At 43.4% G+C, this 16,191-nt stretch overlaps 1 protein-coding gene across 4 annotated transcripts in view; it reads right to left on the minus strand.

Annotated features, from left to right (window-relative positions):
- LOC117885675 (ubiquinol-cytochrome-c reductase complex assembly factor 1) overlaps window positions 1–9,671 on the minus strand; it is an 89,604-nt gene extending 79,933 nt beyond the window's left edge. The window contains exons 1-3 of one of the 4 annotated variants that reach the window (XM_034787036.1): window positions 9,526–9,671; window positions 3,951–4,055; window positions 2,870–2,974 (exon numbers count right to left, since the gene is read on the minus strand). In XM_034787036.1, the coding sequence (XP_034642927.1) occupies window positions 2,870–2,974; window positions 3,951–4,055; window positions 9,526–9,573 (258 nt within the window). In that variant the 5' untranslated portion in view covers window positions 9,574–9,671. Of the gene's footprint in view, window positions 1–2,869; window positions 2,978–3,950; window positions 4,056–6,136; window positions 6,212–9,525 lie in introns of those variants that run through there. The other 3 variants (XM_034787038.1, XM_034787035.1, XM_034787037.1) reach the window with 3 other exon arrangements.
- Window positions 9,672–16,191: the final 6,520 nt, after the last annotated feature.

Here is a 16,191-nt window from a genome sequence, read left to right on the forward strand (position 1 = left end):
AATGACAGAATTAACATTCTTGCAATGTGAATTTGGTTACCTTATGTATACATATTCATATATGTTAAGGAAGAAGGGATCTTTAATGATCTTATAGTCGGACCTCCTCTATTGCACAGATAATAGAATTTTACCCAATAATTTCTGTATCAAGCTTATAAATTGTGGTGGAGCTACAGTGTATTTTTAGAAGGACATCCAATCTTCATTTAAATACATCAATTGATGGACAATCCACCATATACCTTGATAAGATATTCCAGTGATTAATTTTTCTGATAAAAATGTGCACATTTTTAAATTTTTGTTTTATATCACCATTTCTAATAGGTATAGTTCAGAAATCTGCTTGCATATGCTGTACCCTTCTATACCAATATTCCAGTCACGTATATTATCCCACCAAGTCTCTATGATGCCAACTCTGTCACAGCCATGATTATTCACTAGTACTTCTAGTTCTTCCTGTTTATTCTCATACTTCTTAATGCCCTGTGCTGCTATGCTGACAACCGGGGCTATATTTCAGCACTCAAAGTCAGATGCATTCGCCAGCCACACCACTGAGCAGATGATGTGGCAGCAACAGCAGCTCCTCCAGCAGCAGGAGGTCTTCTACAGCAGTGGAACCAGGAAGCAGACAAAGAAAAAGAGCAACCGATAGTAAAAGACCAGTTCCTAAAGCAGGTTTACAGCATGCAGCGTCATCTCTGGGTTCAGGAAACCAGCATGGATTGGCGAGAAAGACCTGGAATGATCAGCAGTGGCAAGAACTACTAACTGTGGTATGTAACCTATCATTTAAATCAGCTTCTGTATCAGATGACTGGAGGGCAGCTAAGGTGATGCCAATATTTTTAAAAGGCTCCAGCGGCCAGTAAGCCGAACTTCACTACCAGGAAAATTTGTTCAGGACATGCCGCCTGTCTTGACTGCTACTCCATTTCTCCCACATATGCCTCCATGCTTTCTTTCATACTGCCTTTCCCTTACACTGGGGAAAGACACTGCAAAAATCTGTAAAGCCACTACTTTGTTCTCTTTCAAATCTCTTTAGAATTTAGCTCTGCCATAATGCCTACAAACCATTGCCATCTGACTAAGCCAATGCCAGTAGCAAACTGGGATTGTTGTCAGGCATTGTATGTGAATTTTATTGTTCCTTCGTTCTCCCAACCCGCTCCCCTTCTTATATCTTGTGCACCTGTTGTATGCTGTCGTTTTCTTAGCCTGCAAGCTCTGTGGAGCAAGGACCATCAGAGTTATTATTTGCATTATTGTAATACCTAGAGGCTATCACCAAAGACAAGGACCCATTGTGCTAGGCACTGAACAAAAACATAACAGAGATGGATTCTGCCCCAATGAGGTTACAATCCAAGTATAAGACAAGAGGCCACAGTAGATGTAAAGATGCGGGGAGAAAAGGAAACAAAACAATACTGGTCAGCAGGATACGCTGCGTTCACAGCACACCATCATTAGTTACTATTAACATTTAGTATGACAGTATTAAACATTTAGTGAATAGCAAAATTTGCTATACCTCCCATTATCTCCCTCCCTCCCCCCCCCCACACACACCAGAAAGAGAGGGGAAGCATCCTATCCCCTTTAAAAGTGGGGGCAACACTTCTGTCTCTTTTCTCCTGAAGAAGACAAGGAAGAATTTGCCCCCAATTAGTACTTCTCTTCCCATCTCAGCCCTATCTCTCACAGGGCCTTTTGTTGGACCTTTCCCAGCAGCTCCCCATCACCCAGTTGGGGAGAGAGAAAGGAACATGACACTTAGTGCTCTGCCTCTTGGAGGGATACCTTGCAGCTCTCAAATCACTGGCCTTGGTCTGTGATAATGTCTACTCTATAACATCCAGTCCAGCCCCCTGCTCTGAGGCAGGACCAAGTAAACCTAGACCATCCCTGACAGGTGTTTGTCCAAACTGTTCTTAAAAATCTCCAATGATGGAGATTCCACAATCTCCTTTGAAAGCCTACTCCAGAGTTTAACTATCCTTATAGTTAGAAAGTTTTTCCTAATAGTTAACCTAAAATTTCCCTTGCTGCCAATTAAGCCCATTATTTCTAGTCCTACCTTCAGTGGACATGGAGAACAATTGATCACTGTCCTCTTTATAACAGCCCTTAACATATTTGAACATATTATCAGGTCCCTCCTCAGTCTTCTTTTCTCAAGACTAAACATGCCCAATTTTAAAATCTTTCCTCATAGGACAGGTTTTCTAAACCTTTTATCATTTTTGTTGCTCTCTTCTCAACTCTCTTTAATTTGTTTACCTCTTTCCTAAAGTGTGGCACCCAGAACTGGACACAGTACTCCAGCGGAGGCCTCACCAGTGCCGAGTAGAGCAGGACAATTACCTGCCACGTCATACCTCATACTCAGAGTAGTTATCGGTCTTTGCACCCACCTTATAGTAATTTCATCTACAGGTCTGTCGCATCTTACGTTCCGCAGTCAGCGCGTAAAGTGAAAATCACGTACAGTCAAAATTACATTGAGTGTAATGGCGGGTGGAATCACCCGCACTACAGGTACAGTATTAAAATTGTTATTTTTCTCTTTTTTTTTGTTTTTGCCGACCACGTAAAGCTGAAATTGCGCATGTTAAATGTGCATAAGATGCGACAGGCCTGTACAGCACATTTCCCTAGTTTGCTTATGAGAATGTCATGTGGGACTGTGTTAAATTGCCTTACTAAAATCAAGATGTAGCACATCTACTGCTTCTCCTCATCCACTAGGCCAGTAATGCTGTTAAAGTTATCCAGTCACAACTTAAAGGTCTCTGTAGAGTGATTGCTACAACGAAGCCTCTTATAATAAACAATAATATCAAACTATTCTAACCTGATTAGTGCTGTGAAGCATTCTCCTTTGCTGTGTTATTGCACCACTGGTTTGTATCAATCCACCACATACTTTATTCAGCTGGGGTCGGCCAGTCTCATGCCTCTGCTTAAAGTGACAAAAGAGAAGTGAGAACAGTGTTGAGGAATAAGCACTAAAATTGTGTTACATTCAAACATTCACTAATTTACAGTCATAGAATTTACAGATGAAAAAGACCTATTAGGTCATCAAGCCCATCTCTCTGGGTCCAGTGAAGGTTTGTTCCCTACTGTACATTTGGTAATATTTTAAATAGCCTATGGAAGGGCTGGCAGTCTCATGCATCTTAACGTCACACAATTTGCCCTGAAATTTAATCTAGATTTTCTCTCAGATTTTTGTTCCATTAATCCTAGTTATACCTCCTTGTACAACAGTAAATAATTCCTCTATCCTTGGCATTAACACCCTTCCAATGCCAAAGACATTTTATATGGGTTGGTGATTTGATACTATAGTTATCGGAGTCTTATAAAAATGATACACCAGGTTACACAATCAGGTCAGCCTCACTCCTAAACCAGTTACTGCTTAGCCAAGCTCCACATATTTAGCTCTTATGTGAAACACAATTAGTAAACAAAATGGGTTGTGGTGTTTTCATGGCCTGCGTGACAGATTTATATCTCCACCACCTAATCTAGCTGAAGTGGTTCAGCCTTTTATCCAGTGTCTAACAGACATGGGCTTGAACAGAAATAATGACTGTGGGCTGTGGGAAAAACAGTCAGAAGAACTGTCTGAGATTTCAGCTCCCTTAATTATAGAATCATAGAAGATTAGGGTTAGAAGAGACCTCAATAGGTCATCTAGTCCAACCCCCTGCTCAAAGCAGGACTAACCCCAACTAAATCATCCCAGCCAGGCCTTTCATTTCAGTTTTACAAGATCCCTTTTTCTAGATGCTCAGGTAGCAGCACTGGCAAGAACTATCCCCCGCCACTCTCATGTGCTAGAAGACTGTGACCTTTTATTTCCTATGTGAGGACCTACACAAATCCCCAATTCTTACATGCTTTAGAATAATGAAATATCCTACCTGAAGAGTGCCATAGAGCATTCTGTCCCACTGTGCTTGCGGCAAGGTTGATTGTATTAATCCACTGCATACTGTAATCCATTGAGGCATTCCAGTCTGGCACTTCTAGAATAGAGAGATCAGCATGCACACAGTAACCAGCAGTGAAGGGGAACATCCTAGGATTCATATATTCTACTGGAAACCAGCAAAAAGAGAATACTGCTGGAATTTCCAGCTACATTATAACTATTAATTGTGGGCATCCCAGAAAATCAAAACAATGCAAAGGCAGCTATTCCTATCAACTTGATGGTCATCCATAACAAATTCACACAGGAATATCCCATGCTGTTTTGAAGTCACACTGTGACCTAAGAACCCCGTAATGCCAACTGGTAAGATGGTTACAGAAATATACTGATTCTGGTATGTACATTCTGATTCACCAACAAATGTCATGTGAGTTCTCAAAATGAAAGCTGGTGTCAGACTGGTCATTAATATTGTTTAATGTATGTGCAGATACTATGGAAGGAGTTTGTATATACACTGAAAATGTTTGTAAAGTCTATATCAAGGTGTTGGTCACTAGCAGAGGTGAAAAAGTTTTCCTCTTGTCTCTCTCTCTCGGGATGTAAATTAAACATTGTAAACTAACACACTGGATGTCTATTTACATACAAAGTCAAATGTTAACAAAGAAACAAGTCAACAGGGAAGCAGCAAACAGGAAAAACAAGCCATGGGTTGTTAGCCTGTCTCTGAGTACAGACAATGAACCTTGGGGGTATACATAGGAGGCAAAGCACCAAGGAAGTAAATGGGCAATGCATTTACATTCATGAAAATGGGATGTCGGCCAACCTTGATTGAGAACGCTAAAGATGATTTTGGGTGAGAAACTTCTTTAGACAAGAGGTTAACTTGTTTGTTTTATACATAACCATGTTTCCAATATCCTTACTCACTATCTCCTGAATCTCACTTCATATTTAAAGTGAAAACAATAATAAGTTTATCAGTGCTGCTGTGATGTTAAGTAACGTGCTGGTCCTGAGCTAAATCTTACAAGTTGGTCTGTGTATTATTCCTTTGGGGACAGCAGACCTGGTATTTCTGTGAGTGTTCAGTGGATAAGGAATTAGACACTACAAGGGAATGCTTTAAAGGGACTCAGGGTCTGGGTGCACTTACTATTAACCTGCAAAGCAAAGTCATTGTTTTTTTCTTATGCTTTTATCTGACAGATTAAAGAGCCCTTTGGGACAGAATATTCTCTCTCCATGAAGGTACTTATACACTAATCAGGTCACCTCTTCACCTTCTTTTTCAGAAGCAAAACAGATTGATACAGTCCCCTATTCTATACGTATGGCCTACAACCTTCCTTCCTAGATGTATAACTTTGTATTTGGCTGCCTTAAAATATTTTGTTTAAGTAGGCACAGCTTATCAAATGACCCAGGTAACTCGGTGAAATTTCCATGTACTCATCATTATTTACCACTCCATCAATCTCTCATATCCACAAATTCTATCAGAAGTGATTTTATATTTATTTCCAGATCACTGATGAAAGTGCTGAATAGTACTGGACCTCATACTGATCCCTGCAGAACCCACTAAAAGCATGCCTATTCGATGATGATTCCCCATTGACACCTATTTCTTGAGATCTATCAGTCAGTTCTTAATCCATTTAATGCGTGCGCTAATTATACTGTATAGTTATTTTTTTTTAATCAAAATGTGCTTTATAAGTCTAACACCTTACAAAAGTATAAGTATATTACAACTACCCAGTTACCTGTATTGTCAAACTTGTAATCTCAAAGAATGAGATCTTGTTAAACGATCTATTTGCCACAAAACCATGTTGACTGGCACTAATTATATTCCCATACTTTACTCTATTGATTGTATCCTGCATGAGGTTTTCCATTATTTTGCTAACTCGCCAATAGTTATCTGGATCATGCCGCTTGCCTTTTTTGAATATTGGCATGAAATAAGCACATTTACAGACCTCTAGAATTTCCTTAGCATTCCAAGATTTCTTAAAAATGAACATCACTTAGCCAGAGATGTCCTCAGCCAACTCTGTTAGAATTCTTGGGGCTACTGATTTTAAAATGTTTATCATTAGTATATGTACAAGTAACAGTCAGCGTGGATTTGTCAAGAACAAATCGTGTCAAACCAACCTGATAACTTGTTATCCTTGTGGATGGCAGGGGAAGCGGTAGATGTAGTATATCTTGACTTGAGTAAAGCTTTTGAAACTGTCTCACATGACCTTCTCATAAACAAACTAGGGTGGGTGCAAAACTGGTTGGAAAACCATTCCCAGAGAGTAATTATCAGTGATTTTATCATGCTGGAAGGGCATAACAAGTGGGGTCCCGCAGGGATCAGTTCTAGGTCTGGTTCTGTTCAATATCCTCATCAATGATTTAGATAATGGCATACAGAGTACACTTATAAACAATCGGTTGCACACATACAACGTGGGAAATGACTGCCTAGGAAGGAGTACTGCAGAAAGGGATCTGGGGGTCATAGTGGACCACAAGCTAAATGAGAGTCAACAGTGTAACACTGTTGCAAAAAAAAAAAGCGAACATCATTCTGGGATGTATTAGCAGGAGTGTTGTAAGCAAGACACAAGAAGTAATTCTTCTGCTCTACTCCACGCTGATTAGGTCTCAGCTGAAATATTGTGTCCAGTTCTGGACGCCACATTTCAGGAAAGATGTGGACAAATTGGAGAAAGTCCAGCGAAGAGCAACAAAAATGATTAAAGGTCTAGAAAACATGACCTATGAGGAAGATTAAACAAACCCAATTTTTTCAGACTGGAAAAGAGAGGGAACATCATAACAGTTTTCAAGTACATAAAAGGTTGTTACAAGGAGGAGGGAGAAGAATTGCTCTTCTTAACTTCTGAGGATAGGACAATAAGCACTGGGCTGAAGTTGCAGCAAGAGGGGTTTAAGTTGGACATTAAGAAAAACTTCCTAACTGTCAGGGTGGTTAAGCACTGGAATAAATTGCCTAGGGAGGTTGTGGAATCTCCATCATTGGAGATTTTTAAGAGCAGGTTAGACAAACACCTGTCAGAGATTGTCTAGATAATACTTAGTCCTGTCATGAGTACAGGGGACTGGACTAGATGACCTCTCGAGGTCCCTTCCAGTCCTATTATTCTAAGTTGTCTAACATCCTCCTTAGTTACTAATGGATTGGAAAGTAGTTAATCGTCCTCTCATGATCAGAGTACATCATCCTGCTTCTTACCAAATACAGGACAGAATTATCTGTTGATCACTCCTGCCTTTTCTACGTCATTAACAATTTTACCATCTCTAGCTAGTAATGGGCCTATACCAGTGCTTTTGAGTTTCTTTTGATCCTAACATATTTTAAAAGGTTAAGAGGTAACTTGATTACAGTCTATAAGTATCTACATAGGGAACAAATATTTAATAATGGGCTCTTTAATCTAGCAGAGAAAGGTCAGACAGGATCCAATGGATATAAATTTAAGCTAGACAAATTCAGATTGGAAATAAGGTGTAAATTTTTAATAAGGACAGTAATTAACCATTGGAACAATTTACCAAGGGTTGAAATGGATTCGCCATCAATGACAATCTTTAAATCAAGATTGGATGTTTTTCTAAAAGATCTGCTCCAGGAATTATTTTAGGGAAGTTGTGTGTGTTATACAGAAGGTAAGACTAGATGATCACAATGTTCCCTTCTGGCTTTAGAATCTATATTCATCTTTGCTTATCATGAGAATAAAATAGTTATTTTGTGTTGGGGTGCAATACCTGTTGCATTAAAAAATTACCATCTATAAGTTTTCAGAAACCCTAATTTTGATTTACTACTGGCTGCATGAGACCTCCAGTATTTGTCTCTCAAACTGAAGTCCCTCATAACACAATTTTTCTTTCCATCATGTCCCTTTTTGATTTGGTGGTCTGCAACAGACTCCTCACCAGCACTCCTTCCTGCACTTTGTTAGTTAGCACATGAAATGGATCAAAGTTCCTGTGGTTGTGAGTTACCTATAATTGTAAAACAGATAATGATGTCTTTAATGTAGAGTTCCAACCCTACTTCTTTCACCTGCTCTGACCTTCCTGGGCAGGATATAACAAGTGACAACTTTCCAACCATGCAAATTTCAGTAATGCCTATCAAATTTCTTCTAATCAATGAGAAATTTCCAATGTTTGTTACTCAGACTCCCAGCAAAGGTATATAAGCCATTGAAAAAAATCTTCTTTCACGTTGATCCAATTTGTTTCTTACGTTCCAAATTCCAGTTTATACAATACTTGCCTCCTTACCACCCTCCCCTTGCATTGGTAGTTTAACAGCCTCCTGGCTGATCCAGATAGTCTCCAACTGAGAACATTAGCACTCCCCTCATCCCAGTGAGATGCAGGCTATCCTGCTCATACAACTACCTCTCCCACTGGAACGTATCCCAAAGCTCCAACATAACCAAAGCCTTTAAACTTCATACCAGACATGCAGCCAACATTTCACCTCCAGTATTTTCTGACTTCTACTACTTTTGTGCTTGTGCACCATTGTGCTAGGTAATGTACAATTCTTAGTTGGTCCCTAGGTGCTACCCACAATAAATATGATTAATAAGAAGAGCAGAGACTCAAGCATGCACTTTCACTGTTACCGAAAGGACATGCAAGTTAAGATGAAAGAGATGTGCCGTCTCTATATACTAAAGTGTTAGAAGATCAATTTTTTATCTCCAATGCTAACTGGGCAAACTGCAACAATGACTAGCAAATACTGAATGAATAAAAAGTTTAACATTCAGGAAGTTAGCTCAGCAGATCACAGAGGACTGCAAACAGTAATTCTTGAAGTAAGTGTCCTGACGTACAGCTTCCAACAAGTGAAAAGATCCTGAAATAAAAATCAGAAGCTTCTACAAAGAACGGGTAAAGAAGGAAAGAAGGATTCAAAGCCTCTGATGTGGAACCTGTTTGATGCTCCTGTTCACGAATAAAGATCAAGAAGGAAACATGTAAAGTGTAAACTGATCAGTATTCGGGAGGTGTGGGGAAAAGAGATATTTGAATGGCTGTTGAAAAACCACCATATGGAACAAAGGAATCCAAACTAAATTTCTAATTCGGAATCTTTTCGAAAGACGAATCATTGTGCTACTGGAGAGCACGAAAGTGCCGGGCTGGGATACCGCAGATACTGCAACCCTGTGCTCCCAGCCCAGCTCCCCTCACCGAGCCGCACGCACCACACACATCACCGCCGACAACGGGACACAGCGCGGGACCAAGGCCCCGGATCGACTACAACACCGCTGGGAAGTTACCAGACATGCCCCGCCAAACCCGCCCCCCGGGGAACAGAGCCGGGGGCCACCACTCCCAGGGCCCTGTCACCCGCGGAGACCGCAGGCCCCCCCCGGTGCATTTGTCGGCGGCTCCTGAGCCAGACCGTCCGCGCTGCAGGGAGGCTCCGAACCCGGCCGGACACAGACGCTGGGGCCGTGGCTCGGGCTCCAACTCTGACCCATCCCCTCACCTACCACAGCTCTCACCAACGCCGCCATGACACTCAAGCGCTTCCGGAACATGGTAACTACTTCCGCTTCTCACAACCTAGTGGGGGCTGAAATCACAACTGCGCGTGCGCATACACCTCCCTACTTGGCCCCCTTAGTTCGCACGCGCTGCGGGGAGTAAGAACTGTTCCGCGCATGATCGCTATGGGTCACGTGTCGGGGTGGAAGCGCGTACCAGTCCCCTACCCTGCCCAGCAGCCCCCATCCTGGCCTGCTACTGCGCTCTGAGGGGCGCTGCTCTGGGAACAGCCAATCCCCCTCCCTGCGCCGGCTGAGCAGCTCTATGAGCCGCGTGGCGGGGGGCTCCTTGGGAAAGGCCAGCCCGGGGGGAGAGGGCAGCGTGGAAGCAAGTGCTTGTGCGAGAGGCAGAAAAACGGGGCGGGGGGTGGCTGCCTCGTGTCTGGAGCCCGGGAACAGGAGGCAACGTGACAGGCCTCCATAAGGGTGACCGGGTAGGGCGGGGCTTGGTTAGGAAGAGCTTCAGTTTGAAGCAATAAAGGAATAAGTGGAGATAGGGGCCAGCTCGTAACCATGGGCCCGGCCTGATGCCCTTAGTGCCTGACTTTAGAGTGGTGCTGATGAGGGGTTAGATGGCAGGAAGGCCTGTGGAAAGCGCTCTGGTTCTGTGGACAGAAGAAAAGCTAGATCCTGGAATTGTTATGGTGGGAGGAAATGGCAACTTTTTGAAATAGCCAGGATGTACAGGTCTAGGATGTGTGTGGAGTGAAATGTTACCATGGTTGCAGTCCTGGTCAACTGAAAATGTAGTGGTGCTGTTATCTGTGATGGAGAGAGGGGAAAGCACTGGGTTTAGAAGGAAAGACTGTTTGGGGGGCATGTTATATTTAGCTGATGGCAAGAGATTCAAGAGGAATTATTGGAGAAACAGACTGAGATGTGGTATTAGATTGGAGAGTTAGACTGGTGTAAGAGAGAGTTCTTAAATTACGGGAGCAGATTAGGATTGCCCAGAGAGAGGGGATATAAAGAGAGAAGGGGAGGGGCCAAGGAGAGTGGGAGAACAGGATGATGATCCACTGAATGAATCAGGAGAAGACAGTTATGGATGACATAGAGAATGTAGGTGTGATAACTGCTGTCAAAGGCAGAGCAGAAGTCAAGGAAAATGGAGCTGGAGTAGAGGTTCTGAACTTTGGTTGGTTAGAAGTCAATAGAGATTCTGAGAGCTGAGTTAGTGAAATGGAGGGCAGAAGCCAGACTGGAGTTGGAGGAGAGGAACTTTCAACAATGATAACAAAGTAGACAGCAAGATCAATTAATTTGAGGCAAGGGGAGAAGGGAAACAGGGTGCTAGAGATAGAAGTTGAAACATGGTGTTGGTTGGTATTTTTTTATGATGGAATTGACCAGAGCATACTTGTAAGGGGAAGGAACCTGAGAAGTGTGGAAAGTTGAGAAAGATATGGGAGAAAGTGAGAGTGGTGGCAAAGGACAGTCACTGGAGCAAGTGGAAGAATTAGAGGTGGAGAGCAGTGACACACTTAAGTGGTGGTGACTGGGTTTAAGAAGGAGCATGAAGATAATCAGATTTTATTCATCTTTGAAAAATATGGAATTATCCTGCAAGGTGTTGGGGGTGGGGGTGGGATTAGAAATGAGGTACAGGTGGCAAGAGGCCAGGAATAGGTGTGAAATCAATGAGGGTGGAAAGTTGTGCTGCTTTACCTGAAAAATGGCAGAACTGAAAGAGGAGACAACAAATGTGTGGTGGAGTAATTCTGTAAAACTGCAGTATTTTCACCAGAGACATTCAGCTATATGACAGCAAGAATGGAAGAAGTGAATGTTAAATAAACCAGGGCTGGGGATTGGTGGAAAGTATCTTGTGGAGAAAGAGATGAGAAAATGAATTGATGATGGAGAAAATCATGGTATGGAGGACATAAATAAATCAAAGGAAGACAGTGAAGAAGGCATGTAGATAAGGAGCCTGAGGTGTTGGGCATATTGATGGATTGGAAGGCAGAGTGATGTGAAGGAGGCGAGTTGGAGGAAGTGAGTTGCTTGTTGGAAAGATCAGAGAGGGACCAGTGCTTGGTAAAGATAAGGCCAAGTGAGTGGCCATTTGGGTGTGTGGGAGACTTAATTTAGCATTGCAGGTCAAATGAGGTGAGGAGAAGCAAGTAGGAAGCTAAAGGATCAGATGGGACATCTGTATACAGGAATTGAAAATAAGGAGAGCTAAGAGTCAAAATCAGCAAGGAAGGTGGCTGAGGAGGAATCAGGTGACTACATGGAGGAGAGAAGAGTTGCATGAAATGCTGTTCAAAGTAGGAGAAAGGACAGTACAGAGTGTTTGGGACTTGTATAAGTAGGGGCATTGCCAGCAGATTGAGGGATGTGATCATTCCCTTCTATTCGACATTGGTGAGGCTTCATCTGGAATACTGTGTCCAGTTTTGGGCCCCACACTACAAGAAGGATGTGGAAAAATTGGAAAGAGTGCAGTGGAGGGCAACAAAAATGATTAGGGGGCTGGAACACAGGACTTATGAGGAGAGGCTAAGGAAACTGGGATTGTTTAGTCTCCAGAAGAGAAGAATGAGGGGGGATTTGATAGCAGCCTTCAACTACCTGAAGGGGGGTTCCAAAGAGGATGGAGCTCGGCTGTTCTCAGTGGTGGCAGATGACAGAACAAGGAGCAATGGTCTCAAGTTGCAGTGGGGGAAGTCCAGGTTGGATATTAGGAAACACTATTTCACTAGGACGGTGGTGAAGCACTGGAATGCTTTACCTAGGGAGGTGGTGGAGTCTCCTTCCTTGGAGGTTTTTAAGGCCCGGCTTGACAAAGCCCTGGCTGGGATGATTTAGCTGGGAATTGGTCCTGCTTTGAGCAGGGGGTTGGACTAGATGACCTCTTGAGGTCCCTTCCAACCCTGATATGCTATGAACCAGCAGGAGAGGATGATCATCCCTTATTGTGTGGGCTTTGAGGTGGGGAGTGAGTGAGGAGAAGCTGCTGTAAGAGACAGTAGCAGAAGCCAGGGTAAGAGGGGAAGATCCAGGTTTCTCAAACAGACATGATATATGTGCAAAACTATCACTGATGAAAACTTGGAGATTGGAGAAACTGGTGAAAGAGTGGTCCTGTCAGAAATAAGTTTCAAAGAAACTGATGAAGCTGCCATTCACTAGCAGAGCAAAATTAAAAAGCAGCAAAAGGAGGAGAAATCCAAATAAAATTGCTAATTTAGAGGAAGGATGGTCCAGTGCTTGGGGCATTTACCTGCAACTTGAGGCCCCAGTTCAAGTTTCTGCTGTGCACAATTTCTTTTGACCTTGGGCAAGTCATGTAGGCTGTGTGCCTCAGTTTCCCATCTGTAAACTGGGAACGATAGAACTTTCCTACCTTACAGGGGTGTTGTGAGAGTCAATACATTAAAGAGTGTGAAGGGTTCAAGTACTATGATAATGGGGGCATGTAAGTATATTAGGCAAAAAATAGTGGAATGTTCATTAAAGTTTGGGTTTTTTCCCCCAGAAAACCTAAAGTAAGGGGATACCATTATTCTAGTGCAGAAATTTTGGATTTAAGGCACTCTTAAATATGAAATACCTAGATGGATTAATCTTTGGGGGGTTGTGATGGGATGCATAAACCCCACACTGGAAAAGAAGGGTTGAATAACTGCTCTGGGCCCAGGAGGCCCCGTTCCATGGCACCTTCCATAGGCGCTGACTCCACCCACAGAAAACTCAGCACCCACCGGCAGCCCTGAGGATCAGCTCCTTCCCCTCCATGTCAGTGCCTTCCACCTGTCATGATCAGCTGTTCAGCAGCGTGCAGGAGGGGCTGGGGCAGAGAGGGCAGGAAGGGGTGGGGTAAAGCCTGGGGCGGAGAAGGGGTCGAGCACCCTCCAGGAACTGGTGAAGTCGGCGCCTCTGGCACCTACAAAGCCTGAATAGGCTGGAGGAGAATCTTAAAAAGGGAAGCAGAGTGGCTCACTGGTGGGTAGATAGTGGAGATGAGCTGACCTACACTCTGAGCTCCTGGGACTTGGCTATAGTAATCTGACCAAGCCTATTGAGAAGGCACCTGTCACCCTCTGGAGGTTAGAGACTTTGTTTTAGTTCTTTAGTTTACCCTGTGGAAAGAGGGGACTGGTAGGAAGTGATCTGGGAGGCAGCTGCATAGCACCCTAGCGTGCAGGACTTAGCTGCCTACTGTTGGGCCCTGGATCAGAGCCTAGTGGAGAGGGTAGGCCTGGGCTCCGCTATCAACCCTGAAAGGAGGAAAACTACAGTGGCCTGTCCCTGATGCAGGGACCCTATTTGGGGGAGAAAACCCTGAAGATAAAAGGGTGCAGACTGTGAGATCTTGACCCAAGTGCGGGGGAGCTTTGAGTCCCCTGCTTAATCCTGAAGGCTCTTCCTCTATACATACCCTAAGAAGGACAGACTTGAAAACATGACCTGGACAGAGTCACTGGAAGGACAGACCACTGAGGAGTGTCAGTAAGAAAGTGGGATGTCCAGGAGGAAGACAACCTGCCACACCCCTATCCAACCATTAGGCAGCACAGGTGGTAAGCATCCCCCTTCACATAGGCACTCAGAGCCATGTAACTTATGCCAGCAGCAGACTCAGAGCATTTAGAGCTCACCAAAACATGGAATTTCTGGTTAATGGGGAAAATTGCAACTGAGCAATCCCAAATAGTTTTGTTTTCAGAAACACCAACACATGGGTTAAATCTGCTCCCTGGGACCCCAACAGCAGCTAAGTGAAATTGACATTTTTGTCAGTTTTACCACTGCTAGTAGCCAGGTTGGCAGCCCAGGGAGCCAGCTAGCTTGGGAGTCTGGAAGCCCTGGAATATTTGTATATATTTATTTAGGTTTTTAAGTGCAGCCAAAAAAGAGAGAAGTAACAATCCCTAATCTCCAGGTGCTCTTCGCAGTTGTTTTAAAAATGCAATCCATCATAAAGACAAAATCAGCATAACAATTCCTAGAGACTAATTTTAGCTCTTAACAAGCCAAGCATCTCTCTAAAGAAGGGTGGACAGTGCTCACTGAATGAGCAGCTATTCAATATTTCTCTTGCTATTCATTGGTCAGTGTGGGGCTCTAGATCTTATTTACTGCATGCTCCTCAAACCCTCTGTGCTGGTCATTGCTATGCTCTGGGTGCTTCACAAATATTAAAGAACTTATTTTCACAACACTCCTGTGAGAGGAGGGAGGGCATTATCTTGATTCATTCCCTAAGTAATGTCCATCCTGTGTACTGAATGAAGCTGGGATCCTGTGGGAAAAAATAGTGTGACACCTTGTAATGGCGGAGTGTATCAAAATGCATCTGCACCGGGGGGGGGTAAAGTAAGGTTGCCCAGGCAGTCTAAATTCTGGCATTTTCTGACTTTTGAGTGCTTTACTTTGCAACCTTAACTATATTTGAATGTAGTTTTGTATTTAGTAGATTTACACCCACCCTGAAATACAGAAGTTGGAACCATATTAACTCCTATATTAGACAGCAGGGTGTGGCCTTTAGATACACACCACAGACTTATGCCACTTGAGATAATTGCTAGAGGTAGTTGCAGATCTTGCTGGAGCCCTAGGCATAACTAGCTGTGTGAACCAAAGGCTGTGAACAGAGTAGGCCTGGCCTTGGCAGAATAGTAACACACTAGGTGTCCGCTAACCAAGTAAGCACATTCCTGACCAGAGGATTGTACAACAATACACAGATCTCAAGTAAATACATAGATCTCTCAAACATATTCCTAAGAGATGGTACAAGAACACATCTGTGATGGGTTTCCCTGCACCCTGGGGTGCCACCTGGAACTGGAGTACCGCAGAGCCTCTTGACTCACCAGCTTCGGCTCCCTCTCATACTGTGCTGCTGTGACAAGCTGTAGACCGCTCCCAGTCCTGCACTCCCACTAGCATTCACACAGGCAAGGACACATCCAGCTGCAGTTACATGCAGGCTCTGGCCGGCCACTGCATGAACCTCAATGGAGAGGCTACAGCCAAAGTACCCCCAGCTCCACAGCCTAGGACCCCAGAGCTGTACCATTCTGTCCTGGTTAAAAACCCACCCAGTATGAATTTATTACCCAGTTCATCCCTCCCTCGATGTGGAGAGGAATATGCACAATGCCTTTGTTAACTGAGCTGAGATTTTTCCCCAGACACTTCACTTACAGGCACACTGGTTTAGATAAAGCATAAAATACGTTTATTAACTACAGAAAGATAAGTGATAAATGATAGCAAGTGATAAGTGATAGCAAACAGATCAAAGCAGATTACCTAGCAAATAAACAAAAATGCAAACTAAGCCTATCATACTAGATGGATGGGATTTGAATTAGCAGTTTCTCACCCTGACTGACAATACAAACAGTCCACCAAGTTTCCATACACAGGCTAGAAATCCCTTTAGCCTTGGACCAGCACTTCCTCCAGTTCAGTTTTTGTTCCTCTGGTGTTTCCAGGAGTTCCTTTTGTGTGGGGAGTGAGGCCACGAGATGATGTCACACTTCACCTTATGTAGCTTTTCCATATGGTGGGACCCCTTTGTTCCAACTCAGTTCCCAGGCCAGCTTCTGGAAAAAAATACAGGTACCAAAATGGAGTTCAGTGTCATATGGT

This window comes from Trachemys scripta, chromosome 12 (assembly GCF_013100865.1).
Source record: "Trachemys scripta elegans isolate TJP31775 chromosome 12, CAS_Tse_1.0, whole genome shotgun sequence".
In the NCBI taxonomy this organism is placed as follows: Eukaryota; Metazoa; Chordata; order Testudines; family Emydidae; genus Trachemys; species Trachemys scripta.